Here is a 14714-nt window from a genome sequence, read left to right on the forward strand (position 1 = left end):
TACGCTGTAGTGACACCTTTAGTCAATCCTTTAATCTACAGCTTGAGAAACCAAGAGATGAGAAGCGCTATTCGCAAATTATTCCATTTTAAGTACAGATACCGTGAATGAAAGAAGTATTTAAACCCCAGCTGATTTTTGCCCTTTGACCAAGAAATGACCAGTCTATAATTTTAATGGTGGGTTTATTGTAGGTGTGAGAGTTAGAATAACCATAAAAGAACCCTCAAAAACCCAGCGTCTCAAAGTCAGAACTTGATGTGCATTGTAATGAGTGATATAAGTATTTGATCCCCTACAACCAGCAAGATTTCAGGCTCCCAGGTGTTACTATATGCAGGTAATGAGCTGAGATTAGGAGTGTCGGGTTTTCAGATATCAAGAAGTAATTAATAAAGATTTATAAGTTGAATAAAAACATAATTAATGTTCTTTGAGAATATAACATTATAGGATTGCATGGTTTATTATAAATATTAGCAAGTGTATCCTGATTTATATATTCATGCATGTTTGATCTATCACAGGGGTCGCAAACTCCATTTACCTGGGGGCCGCAGGAGGCAAAGTCAGGATGAGGCTGGGCCGCATAAGGAATTTCACATTCGCGGCGCATCGCTGCCTCTGCCTGCCCCTCACTCCTTCACAGAGAGGGGCGGGGAGAGGCGGGGATTGACGTCAGGAGGGGCAGAGCTGAAGCTGAAAGCTCTGCCCCTTGCAGGAAATGCTGGCGTATTGCCCCCCGGGCGATTTGGGGGCTCTGCAACCCTCGTTTAGCGGCGGGGATGCGGCAGATTACTTGGGAGCACTGAAGCGAACTATAAGGAAGCTTTTGCCGGCGAGGGCCACAAAATATTGTATTGAGGGCCGCAAGTTTGAGACCCCTGATCTATCATATGGATTAAAAGAAGTATATATTTTATTTTACTTTTATAAGATATAATGCTATATAGTAAATGTAATGATATATCAGTAACATTTAGAAAGGATAGGTCATTTCACCTCATTCAGACTGCTGACAAAATGCTCAAGATATACAGTGGTGTGAAAAACTATTTGCCCCTGATTTCTTATTCTTTTGCATGTTTGTCACACTTAAATGTTTCTGCTCATCAAAAACTGTTAACTTTTAGTCAAAGATAACATAATTGAACACAAAATGCAGTTTTATATGATGGTTTTTATTATTTAGTGAGAAAAAAAACTCCAAATCTACATGGCCCTGTGTGAAAAAGTGATTGCCCCCCTTGTTAAAAAATAACTTAACTGTGGTTTATCACACCTAAGTTCAATTTCTGTAGTGACCCCCTGCCCTGATTACTGCCACACCTGTTTCAATCAAGAAATCACTTAAATAGGAGCTATCTGACACAGAGAAGTAGACCAAAAGCACCTCAAAAGCTAGACACCATGCCAAGATCCAAAGAAATTCAGGAACAAATGAAAACAAAAATACTGTAATTGAGATCTATCAGTCTGGTAAAGGTTATAAAGCTATTTCTAAAGCTTTGGGACTCCAGCGAACCACAGTGAGAGCCATTATCCACAAAGGCAAAAACATGGAACAGTGATGAACCTTCCCAGGAGTGGCCGGCCGACCAAAATTACTCCAAGAGCGCAGAGAAAACCCATCCGAGAGGCCACAAAAGACCCCAGGACAACAGCTAAAAAACTGCAGGCCTCACTTGCCTCAATTGAGATCAGTGTTCACGACTCCACCATAAGAAAGAGACTGGGCAAAAACGGCCTGAATGGCAGATATTCAAGGCGCAAACCACTTTTAAGCAAAAAGAACATTAAGGCTCGTCTCAATTTTGCTAAAAAAAACATCTCAATGATTGCCAAGACTTTTGGCAAAATACCTTGTGGACCGACGAGACAAAAGTTGAACTTTTTGGAAGGTATGTGTCCCGTTACATCTGGCGTAGAAGTAACACAGCATTTCAGCAAAAGAACATCATACCAACAGTAAAATATGGTGGTGGTAGTGTGATGGTCTGGGGTTGTTTTGCTGCTTCAGGACCTGGAAGACTTGCTGTGATAGATGGAACCATGAATTCTACTGTCTACCAAAAAATCCTGAAGGAGAATGTCCGGCCATCTGTTCGTCAACTCAAGCTGAAGCGATCTTGGGTGCTGCAGCAGGACAATGACCCAAAACACACCAGCAAATCCACCTCTGAATGGCTGAAGAAAAACAAAATGAAGACTTTGGAGTGGCCTAGTCAAAGTCCTAACCTGAATCCTATTGAGATGGTGTGGCATGACCTTAAAAAGGCGGTTCATGCTAGAAAACCCTCAAATAAAGCTGAATTACAACAATTCTGCAAAGATGAGTGGGCCAAAATTCCTCCAGAGCGCTGTAAAAGACTTGTTGCAAGTTATCGCAAACGCTTGATTGCAGTTATTGCTGCTAAGGGTGGCCCAAACAGTTATTAGGTTCAGGGGGCAATTTCTTTTTCACACAGGGCCATGTAGGTTTTGAGTTTTTTTTCTCACTAAATAATAAAAACCATCATTTAAAACTGCATTTTGTGTTCAGTTATGTTATCTTTGACTAATAGTTAACGGTTTTTGATGAGCAGAAACATTTAAGTGTGACAAACATGCAAAAGAATAAGAAAACAGGAAGGGGGCAAATAGTTTTTCACACCACTGTATGTGACTATTCTTAAAGGACATCCGAGGTCAAAATAACCTGATGAGAAAAACAATTGTATCTATCCTCCTATCCCACAGGTTTTTTTTATATATATTTCAATCTAGTTTTTAAGTTTTTACTGTTTCATTATCTCTGCTCAATGACACCTTCACTGAAGTATGCTAGAACTCAAATCATTGAATTATTGACCCATTTTATCTTTTTCCTGCTCTCAGACACCATTTACTAGCAGGAAAATATTTTATGGCTGTAATTACTTATCAGTGAGGTTTATGCTATAGTCTGACCAAGTCTGACCCGGTCCCGACCCGTACAGAAACTGTCACTTGCATACCTGTTTTTTAACTCTTTCAGGCAGAGAAAGAAAAAAAGGGACAGAGCCTAGTTATTTGTGTGCTAGGCAGTGTACACACACACGTCTATCTCATCATGTCACATGTCACCTCAGCTGTCCTTTAATCTTTAGACAAATCTTAAGAGTTTACTCTGCCTTGGACAATATTGAAGTCCCAATGTCTCTATTTGCCATCCAAAGGTTAGAAGTGAAGACAGCTTGAAGTTAGAATAATGGGATATATTCCTTGCATGAAAATCTTCATTATTAGGAATATTTCATTGTTCATAGTGGTTCTCACATATAATGTAGTATAATAAACATTATGTTCATATTCTTGTGTAAGTGATATATGAAATATATTTAAATATACTTAAATATCATATCTCAGTTTATACTTAATACGAAATGTAGACTGTTATTCTGAGGTTTTCTACAGAGCTTACACCTATGTTTTAATGTTTAACTCCTAGGCCAGACACTCAAGAGACCTAGAAGAGCCATATTTGCTGGGATAACATTCTTAAATTATAAATGGTTGTTCTCAAACAGAGTCATAACTTATTGTTGACCAGCTGAATTGGCCCGAAGAGCTAGTTTTGACCAGTTTTATGTGTTAAAGTGGACCCAAATTAAAAATACAAAATGTCAGATATAACATCTATTTTCTAAATTATAATAATAAATAGCAGCCTTTTTTCAGCTGCATGATGATATAAAATATTTTACAATTATTGGAGGAACCCCTCACTTCCTTTCAAATTGCCGGGACAAAATCCGGCAAACTGGTGGAGTAGGTGGTGTCCGGCAAAGGAGGAATTGCTAATGGCTGCCACCTGTATAACCCTAGTTATGAAAAGAGAAGGGTGAAAAGCATGCACTGAAATGTTCATAGGCTTGAAGGAGTGTTTATTTATCTTTGTATGTGTCAGAGTGGTGCAACAAAATATTTTTAATTAAAAAAATATTTGGTTTGGGTCTGCTTTAAGGTATTAAGGGATTATGACCATTCTTCCAATCTAATGAAATACTAACAAATAATATGCTTGTTAGATTAGGAGGATTTCAAAGCTTAAATGTTTTTATATACTCTCAGAATGTAGTACGAGAATGCCCCCTGCTAGAAAATTGCATATCCAGAAATAGGAAAAAATGTTGGTATCAAAATTATCTTGAAATTGATATTCAAATGAGCTAGTTAATTTTAAACTTGTAGTCACACCTTTCAATTCTTGATTGGGTCCAGTTAACCTGGGGGGCTGAGTTATAAGTTAGTTAGAGGGATGTAAATTATGAGTGCACTGGACACTCTCTAAGGAAACACACTCTCTAAGGAAAACACACTCTCATCCTCTGAACGGAAAGAAGGGACCCCAGACTCTCACGCACTACCAGCCTTGAGACCACTGGAAAAAATCATGCTGCCAGTGAGATCGGCAGCAGTTCCAGCAATCACTCACCTCCTTGGCTCCTGCAGTTTTTCCTCCATCCTCCGGGTGGCACTGTGACCCTAAAGTGAGATTGCTAGCTGTCATCATGACGACAGCCGGTGATCTCACCGGGGAAGGCAGGGGAAGCAGAGCCTCAGAGGAGCGGAAGAAGAATGACGGCCAGCGTCGGCATCCCCTGGGATAAATGTTGAAACCCCCGCTGCACATATTCAGGGCACTTCCATAGAGGCAAAGGGGGAATTGTCCCAGGGCCCCAGAGCCTGTAGGGGCCCCACAGGATGTGTTCCCTCCCTACCAGCTATGGTGCCCCCATACATGCCTGCAGGGAATGAGGAAGAGAGGCATAGTGGGGAGAAGTCTGAAACATAGTGCATGGTGCTGCCTCCTGTGTCCTGCCTGGATTACGTAAGACCCCGTTGTGTGAATTTGTATGGTAAAGGAGATGGGGAATTAGGGGGTCTTCAGCAATACTTTTGAGGACATATGATGGACAACTAATGATTTTATGTGGCTGGGAGTGTGGTGGGATAGGTCCTGGGAGTTGGCTCAGGGGCATTGCTAAGGAGGCCCCCTATGTTACTGTTGCCTCGAGGCCTCATTGTAGCTAGAACCGGCCCTGCGCACATTGCTCTGCACACAGCCTACAACGGCTACCCCGAGAACCGGTCAGGATTACCGCTCTGAGCTGCTGTTTTCCGCCCCGACCCTAGCGTGGGATTACCGCCAAGGAGGTTAATGGTGACATTGTCATTGTTAGATATGATCCACTTATAAGGCTGCTGTGCAGATCATTCTGAGGTGTTATTAAACTGCATAGTTTGCAGATATTTTACAAAAAAGCTTATTTTTTCAAAGTATATCTGAGCTGAGGCAGAGCATGGAGATATGTCCATGCTGGATCCCCATACCTCTGTGTGTTGTCCGTTCCTCTCCTTGTTCCCAGGTCTCAAAGTTGTGTTCTGTTGCAGAAATGGACCATCTTAGCTTCCAAAATGTATGTCAGCATGTTGTACTGGACCAGTTCCCCAACAATGAGGTTCCCTCCATAGAATTGGTCCTCACTCTACCTACACTAGTGTGCAAACAAGTGAACACTTCAACCTCTTAAAACTGTGATTTAATCTGAAGCAATGTTTGGGTTTACCTTTAAAGTGTACCAGAGCTGGTATAAAGCAAACGTTTTATACATACCTGGGGCTTCCTCCAGCCCCATACGCACGGATCGCTCCCACCCCGCTATCCTCAGTCTTCCTGCAGCTCCGATACCGAGTCCCATCACTTCTGTCAGTCAGAGCCAGAGAAGCAAACGCTAGAGAGATACGTAGAGGGCGCACTTCTCATGCGTAGACTGCCCCCACTGGCTGAAGTGACAGAGTGGGAGCGATCCGTGCGTATAGGGCTGGAGGAAGCCCCAGGTATGTATAAAACGTTTGTTTATACCAGCTCTGGTTTCCTTTAACCACTTCCGGATTCTCGGAGCGTATATACACGCCCCTGAATCCTGAAGTGTATTACATGGAAACGGCCGCTCGTATGAGCGGCCGTTCCATGTCAGTTCCCGGAGGGTGTCTCCGTGAACACCCTGCGAGCCGATCGGCGGCTCGCAGGGTAAATGTAAACACACGGGGAAGACCTTCCCCGGTGCTTACATGCATACGGCGCTGCTGCGCAGCAGCGCCGTAGAGGAGATCGGTGATCCCCGGCCTCTGATTGGCCGGGGATCACCGGCATCTGATAGGCTAAAGCCTATCCCATCAGGCGCAGGACGAAAATCCGTCCTGCGCCGCTCACAGGGGGAGGGAGAGGGAGGGAAGGGGAAGGAGGCCAGGAAGCGCTGCGGAGGGGGGCTTTGAAGAGCCCCCCCCCCGCAAGCGCAAGCAGCCGGCGGCGATCAGACCCCCCCAGCAGGACATCCCCCTGGTGGGGAAAAAAGGGGGGAAGTCTGATCGGCCTGGCTGCTAGCTGATCGGTGCTGCGGGCTGGAGAGCCCACGCAGCACCGATCAGCACAAAATACCGTGGTAGGGAAGTGGTTAAAGGACACCAGAGCTGACAAAAATTTTAAAATGTATGTGAAGCAGTCCTCATGACTACCGTTCCCTCCGTTCTCCTACTGTCCCCCTCCATTCTCACCTAAATGCCCCTTCAGCCTCTTCTGGGTCGGGAAGTAGCGCGCAGGCTCTGCCCTGGTTATGCACATCCTTGATCGCATGCCTGTGGCTGAAAGCACTCTGTGCATGCGCATAATTTCAATCCTGACATCATGCTCCCGGCTGCAGGCGCGCGATCAAGGGCACCCAATGCAGAGTCAGCATCTGCGCACTACTTCTGAACCCGGAAGAGCCTGAAGGGGCATTTGGGTGAGAGTGGGGGGGGGGGGGGGGGGAGGGGGAGAATGGGGGGAGCCGCGTGCATGAGGCCTGCTCCCGGTTTGTAAAATTTTGGTCAGCCCTGGTATCCATTAAAGGGTCTCATTTATATATTTATGTATGCGTGTGCTTTTTGTAACAAATAAGAGAAAGGATTGGTGTGATGTCCATACTCTGCTCTGTTCCAGTAGTTTACAATTGATACATATGCAGACAGCGCTCCTCTTCTCATATCATAACCTGCAGGATGAAAACCTGTACATAGTGCATTACTGTTATATTTTCACACTGACACCCCAGTGATTTAAAGTGCTCCACACGTGCTCCACACTTGGTGTAATAATTGCCACGACCCCTTCAGAATGCAGGCTCACCAGATATGGTCCACCTCACTTTTCAGGTGGGTCTCTCGCATGAATCAATAAGCCAGCGAACCAACAGCCTCAAATCTTCAAAAGAGTTTAATCCAGATTCCTCTTAAAATCACAATAAAACAACAAGGCCAAACATAGCGTAAAACCGTAAAACATTAGTAGCCAATGCCCTGCGCTAAAATGCACTCACGTCATATAGGTGGATAATGCGCATATCAGGCCCAGATAAGCCTTGCGGTGTCACCTCCAATGCGGTTTCGGCGTCCCGTCTCCGCTGCGGCGCTTCCGCTTGTGTATAACTTGTAACCGGCTCGTGCTTCCCAGTATGCTCCCAGTGACGTCAGGCGCTCCAAGCTCCGCCTTACGCGTTTCGTCCGCAAAGGACTCATCAGAGGCTGACGTCACTGGAGCGTCCGACGTCCTTTATACCAATTTCCCCCGCGCTGACTCCAACGCGACCCGTAGGTCGCGTGCGACCACGTCATCACATTCTGATTAACATATGCTGAAGCGCATCATCCATCTTGTCATGCGCCTCAGTTTCGCTTCCGCATCAGTGGGCCTTTGATCTTATATCAGCCATATATCTCCTGCACTGGCGCCATCTACTGGATGACTACCTAACTGCTATCATTCTATGTTTAATGCACATAAAAAAACACTTTAGATTTGCAATTAAATTTTAAAATTTGTACATATCTTTTCCTGACTACTACATCAAAACCTCTAAAAATGGCTCATCTAATGATCAATGCCCCATTTGACTCGTCATGCATGGAGGTGGCACCCTGGTGATTAACCCGCAAATCACCATTTATTATTATTAATTTTCATTTACTTCACTTCTCAAACATCTATTCATGTCTGTGCAAAATAACCTTCTTAGGTTAGTAACCTCCTATTCAACCATGGATGTCCCAATCAAAGGGGCCCCATTTACATGTGTACCATATATACTATGGCCACCCATGGGGGAGAAGCCTGTGTCCAATATTTACTTACCCTGTGCCCCTAAGGCTTAACTACTCCCCATTCGCCCTTCTAAAATGACACGGGGTGAAACAGTGCAATGTGCCCTCATATTAATTTATACTACAGCCACAGATTTCTCACATCTTTGTATAAATATCCTGTCCCCCTGCCCCTCTAAACAATGTGGAAAGCTGTCTCTCACTAGTCTACAACCTCATATCCCCATATGGGATCCAATATACCAAATTCAAACCTACAAACCTCACAGGTCATTTGTTATAATTCTACATTCATACCCTGGGGCGTCATAGTTTTTAAATTATAAATCCATCGCCCCTCTGCCTGAGAAATGTCCCGGACCAAGCTGGACCCCCTCCATTTCTTCACATGGGCCTCTATACCCATGAATTTCATATTTGCAGGATTACTATCATGAAATAACCTAAAATGGTTCGACACACTAGTTTACAATGGCTATACCTAAAGACAAGGTTCAAGGTGTTGGACATCCCTAAGAAAAGAGAAGTCTCACAGCCGACATTAACACAGTTGATGAAAATGGTTCCATCCCAAAACTTTGAAGTCTGAAATTCTGCAGGGGGGCCCGGTGGGGCCTAGTTACGCCCCTGATATTACCCATATTTGAAGGGTAAAATAATACACGTACCTGAAAGTCAACTTACAGTACATCTCCGCCTAATCTGAGGCCTGGGGCCACCCGCAATTCAAGGTGATATGAAGCTCAAAGGACTTGATTCACAAAGCCGTGATAACTCTTATCACGGTCGCGCTAGCATTTTGCGCGCGCTAAAACACCCGTATAGTTTTTCGTGTGCAAACATGAATTTGCGCATGAAATCGTGGCCGTTTTACACGTGAAAATTTGCGTTTTTGTGCAAAAAATGTTACGCGCGCTAAAACGCTAGCGCGACCGTGATAAGAGTTATCACGGCTTTGTGAACGAAGCTCAAAGTGTGCAAGCTTCTTATCACCTTACATTGCTCAGGATTTAGGCTCGGTCCACACTGGTCAGGTTGCAGATTGGAATGCATTGTAAATGGATCCATTTTTCTAAAAACTGATCCGTTTTTCAAAATGTTGTGCTTTTGCAGCAAACGTTTCCAGTCCTTTTAAACATATGTCAAAAACAGTGTCCTTCCTTCCTGTGTGTTTCTATTGGATAAAGAGGTCCACAGTGATGACGCTGAGGGGAGGAGCAAGCAGTAGGCAATCTGCTTTGGCATCCGTTCTGTGTGCAAAGTTCTCTGTGTAGAGGGAGATCAGTTTTTGTGTTGCCCTTCATTGCCTCCGCGGGGATCCGCGCTCTGGGAAAATCTGCAATATCCAGACTCCCCTTCAGTTTTCTGAAATGGAGCCCACAGATCAATTTTGTGAAGACGGTCACTATTTTTAACATTGGTGTCCGGGGCTCAGTTTTTGCCCAGGGCAGAAGAACGGAGCCATGGATACAGTTTTGAAACAAGTGTGAACCGACTCTTACTGGCAAATTAATTTGCCGGCTTCACCTGACCGATATCTGAGCATAAAGAGCATAGCTCAGACGAGTACTAACTATTTGCCTGGGCTAAACTTCTGAATGCCAAGTGATGGGATGTGAGGTATTTTTGCTTGGAACTGTTCTTAAGCACCGCAGCACTGGAAATGCACTACCTGCTGTTACTTGATGTTTGTCACTACAGCCAGCAGGCTCCAAAGCTACTTACCCCACATCACTCTCCTGGCACCATCCCCTCCCATTCCTCCTGGGACCCACTGTGACTGCCACTGATGCCATCCTCTTTTCCTTCTTCTCTGGATCACCGGCAAAAGCATCTTCAAAGTTCCTAGCGGGGCTCCCCATTCATCCACTAGGTGGACCAGTGAGAATCATCCTTATTTTTACAGGACTAATGAGAAGCAGGATGGTCAACTGGTCCACCTAGTGGATGAATGGGGAGCCAGGTGGAAACCTTTGCTTTTGCCGGTGCTCCAGTAAAAAAAAAAAAGGTGGCTTCGTTGGCTGAAGGTGTAATAGTATTTAAAGGATCACTGTCGCAAAAATGTTAACATTTAAAATATATGTAAACACATATAAATAAAAAGTACATTTCTTCCAGAGTAAAATGAGCCATAAATTACTTTTCTCCTATGTTGCTGTCACTTACAGTAAGTAGTAGAAATCTGACATTACCGACAGGTTTTGGGCTAGTCCATCTCTTCATGGGGGGCTCTCAGCATGGCCTTTATTCTTCATAAAGACACTCCCTGAAAAAGATTTATATATAGATGCTGACCAGCCTCCCTGCTCGCTGCACACTTTTTTGGCAATTGTAAAGAGCAACTGTCACTCATGGCATACTGACACGTGGAATGGACTGGTATGGTTAGTATGGCAGAGCCCCACAGGTAACAAGGTGAAAGTTGAAAGTCTAAGGGGAGGGGCTATGGAAGAACATATCCCCCTACCCTCCAAAGCTTTCATTAACCCCTTGTCACCCATGCAGGGTGGTATAGTCAGGATAGTGAGTCATCCTGCATGGGGCTCTGCTATATGAGCCATACCACTCCCCATGGTACATGATATGAGGGCTCTGCATTAGGAGGGTAACAAATTCTCCTCCTTGCCTACAAAGCTCTTGTGGGGAAGGGGGCTTACATTGGGGGCTTATGTAGGAATCTGGGACTCCCCTTTAATATGGTGAACCCCAGATAGTCTACACCCTTCAGGTAAATATACAGATTATTGAACTTTATTGCTTTATTGGGGGGGGGGGGGGGGGGAAGGGGGTGTATTCTTTTTTCTACAGGTTTTTTTTTCTGTCACTTCTTTCCCCTTTTATTTCTTTATTCTCCTTAAAGGGGGCTTGTATGTAGGGATTGTGGAGAGCTTTGTAGGTTAACCACTTGATGCCCAGATTGTACAGTTGTACAGAGGCGCCAAAAGTATCAAAGTAGGATCAAATCTTATAAAAGAGAACAATGGGGGGTTAGTGGTGGACTTACCTCCCCAAAATAGACACAGAAAAATGTTGCTTAATTCAGCAAAAGCGATTTATTTACATACTCTGGATACATGCAATGCTTTTCGTGGGCACATCCCACTTCATCAGGCAAAAAATTGGAGTAAAATCGACTCGTACATTCTCAATACAAGCTTAGCGCATTGGATTTTGTTGAATTCAGCAACATTTTTCTGCGTCTATTTTGTGGAGGTAAGTCTACCACTAACCCCCCATTGTTCTCTTTTAAAACATTTTATCCTACTTTTATACTTTTGGCAACTCTGTACAACTGTACAATAAGTGTGTCCACCCCTGGTGGAGGGGACTTGGTTCCCTTTTTTCCAATCTACAGAGAGCGACTTCTTAATCCTGAGTGGGTACACTGTCAAAGCAGGTGGGGAGATTGTCCTGACCCCACTCAGGATAAAAAAGTCGCTCTCTGTAGTAGAAGAAGGAAGGGTACAAGCCTCCACCAAGGGTGGACTTGATGTAGATAATAGGATAACAGAGGCGCCAACAGGACAAAAAAACACTAAAATAACTTAAAAACCCATCTTGGTAATAGAGGAGGCAGTGGTGGACTCACCCCCTCCAAGCAGAACACACAACTGTGGATTTTCAGTCAAAACAATTTTATTGGATACTCCAAATAAAGTGCAACGCGTTTCACGGGATACAAACCCGCTTCATCAGGCAATAACAGATAGGAGTAAACAGCATCTGCCAGTATCATCAACACTGAGCGCCTCTGTGATGATGATACTGGCAGATGCTGTTTACTTCTATCTGTTATTGCCTGATGAAGCGGGTTTGTATCCCGTGAAATGCGTTGCACTTTATTTGGAGTATCCAATAAAATTGTTTTGACTGAAAATCCACAGTCGTGTGTTCTGCTTGGAGGGGGTGAGTCCACCACCGCCTCCTCTATTACCAAGATGGGTTTTCAAGTTATTTTAGTGTTTTTTTGTCCTGTTGGCGCCTCTGTTATCCTATTATCTACATCAAGTCCACCCTTGGTGGAGGCTTGTACCCTTCCTTCTTCTACTACAGAGAGCGACTTTTTAATCCTGAGTGGGGTCAGGACAATCTCCCCACCTGCTTTGACAGTGGTTGCCTACTTGGTAACCCTGGTTTGTGAGTATTAAATTAATATTATTACTCTTCCAATTATACAGTACCAGTACATACTACACTATATTGGGCTCTTGGTGTTCTCTCTTTTTCTTATTCTTTATCCCAAACAAGTCTCTTCTGCTTGTTGCCTGTCCTTAGCAGTGGTTTCCTAGCAGATATTCTACCATGAAGGCCTGATTCACACAGTCTCCTCTTAACAGTTGTTCTAGAGATGCGTCTGCTGCTAGGACTCTGTGTGACATTGACCTGGTCTCTAATCTGAGCTGCTGTTAACCTGCAATTTCTGAGGCTGGTGACTCGGATGAACTTATCCTCCGCAGCAGAGGTGACTCTTGGTCTTCCTTTCCGCATGTGAGCCAGTTTCTTTGTAGCGTTTGATGGTTTTTTAGACTGCACTTGGGGACACTTTCAAAGTTTTCCCAATTTTTCGGACTGAGTGACCTTCATTTCTTAAAGTAATGATGGCCACTCGTTTTTCTTTACTTAGCTGCTTTTTTCTTGCAATAATACAAATTCTAACAGTCTATTCAGTAGGACTATCAGCTGTGTATCCACCTGACTTCTCCACAACGCAACTGATGGTCCCATCCCCATTTATAAGCCAAGAAATGCCACTTATTAAACCTGACAGGGCACACCTGTGAAGTGAAAACCATTTCAGGTGACTACCTCTTGAAGCTCATCAAGAGAATGCCAAGAGTGTGCAAAGCAGTAATCAAATCTAAAGGTGGCTACTTTGAAGAACCTAGAATATGACATATTTTCAGTTGTTTCACGCTTTTTGGTTACGTACTATACTTCCACATGTGCTAATTCATAGTTTGGATGTCTTCAGTGTGGATCTACAATGTTCATAGTCATGAAAATAAAGAAAACCCTTTGAATGAGAAGGTGTGTCCAAACTTTTGGTCTGTACTGTATATGTGAGTACACCTTTTGTAGGTATATGTCCTAAAAATGGAGTAGTTTACCAATAGCACTTTTAATTTCTTGGTTCCTCAGACTGTAGACAAGAGGGTTGACTAGTGGAGTCACCAAGGTGTAAAGCAATGAAAGGCTCTTGTTTAAATTAATAGAACTACTGTTAGTTGGGAAAATATATTTGGCTCCTAAACTTCCATAGTAGAGGCCAACAACAATTAGATGAGAGCTACAGGTGGAGAAGGCCTTCTGCCTCCCATTATTGGATGGGATCTTCAAGATGGTGTGAAGGATGGAAATGTAGGTTGATGTGATGAACATAAATGGACAGACAACGAGAGGAAAAGACAATGCAGAAGCTACCAACTCAACGGAAGGGTTATGTGAACATGAAAGTTCTACCACTGGAGAGATGTCACAATAGTAATGATCGATGGTATTTGGGCCACAGAATTCTAAATGATTTAAAAAGACATATACTACAAAGGATGCTAAGAAGCCAACCGCCCAACAAGAAGAGACTACTTGAACTTGATGGCCAAAGGCCATGATCGTGGTATAATGCAATGGTTTACATATGGCCACATATCGGTCAAACGACATGGAGGCAAGCATTAAACATTGAGCAATTATAGGAAATGCCAATAAAAAGAATTGAAAAACACAGCTTGCAATAGATACTTTCCCACCGCCAGCCAATATCAGCCATAGCATGTTGGGCACAATATTATTGGTGAAGAGGAGTTCAGACAAGGACAACTGGCTGAGGAAGAAGAACATGGCAGAATGAAGACTCCTATTGACCACAATCAGGATAACCACAAGGCAGTTGCTAACTAAGGCCATGAGGTAAATAGTCAAGAAGCTGATGAAAAGTAGAATTTTGAAGTTTTGAAGGTCTCCAAATCCCAGGAGGAAAAATTCTGTTATAAATGTTCGGTTGTTATTATTCATCTTTTGGATATTGTACATAAAGGCTCTAAAAAGTTTTGGAAAAATAAGTTAGTAAACATGTGTACTAAGAAAACTGGGACAAGGTAATTTGAAAATGTTATAATTTAATGAGATTTGAGGTAAGAAGAATATGAAAGTGTTGCATAATAGATACTAAAGGCATGGCAACTCTCTTAAAGAGGAGCTGTCAGCCATACTGTCTCAGAAAAAACACACATATATAAGTAGATAAATTCTTGCTCTACTTACATAACATATGTATTGCACTGTCCACATTTTGATTTTAGTTATTTTTCTACAGTAAAAAAAAAGAGAAAATCCTTCTTAGCATTTCACATTTTAAGTGTGGCTGTTTTGAAGCTATTCCTGATTTAATTTCCTCCCTTACTCTCCTCTGCCTGATTGTGTTTGCATTGCCCGCCCTTCACTATAGAAAGTGCATTGTCTCAGCATGAGAAATATTGGCCAATCAGAGAGGAACAGAGGTGTGGGAGGGAAAAACAGGAGGGAAAGAGGCTTCAGCCAATCAGGCTGCATTAGTT

The 14714-nt window shown here is 43.4% G+C and overlaps 1 protein-coding gene across 1 annotated transcript; it reads right to left on the reverse strand.

The window, feature by feature from the left end:
- Positions 1-13248: 13248 nt before the first annotated feature.
- LOC137561999 (olfactory receptor 6Q1-like) lies at positions 13249-14172 on the reverse strand. Its single transcript, XM_068273342.1, has one exon. It carries the CDS (start codon positions 14170-14172, stop codon positions 13249-13251), a length of 924 nt encoding a protein of 307 aa, XP_068129443.1.
- Positions 14173-14714: the final 542 nt, after the last annotated feature.

The sequence above is a fragment of the Hyperolius riggenbachi genome, chromosome 3, assembly GCF_040937935.1.
Source record: "Hyperolius riggenbachi isolate aHypRig1 chromosome 3, aHypRig1.pri, whole genome shotgun sequence".
NCBI classification, from domain to species: Eukaryota; Metazoa; Chordata; class Amphibia; order Anura; family Hyperoliidae; genus Hyperolius; species Hyperolius riggenbachi.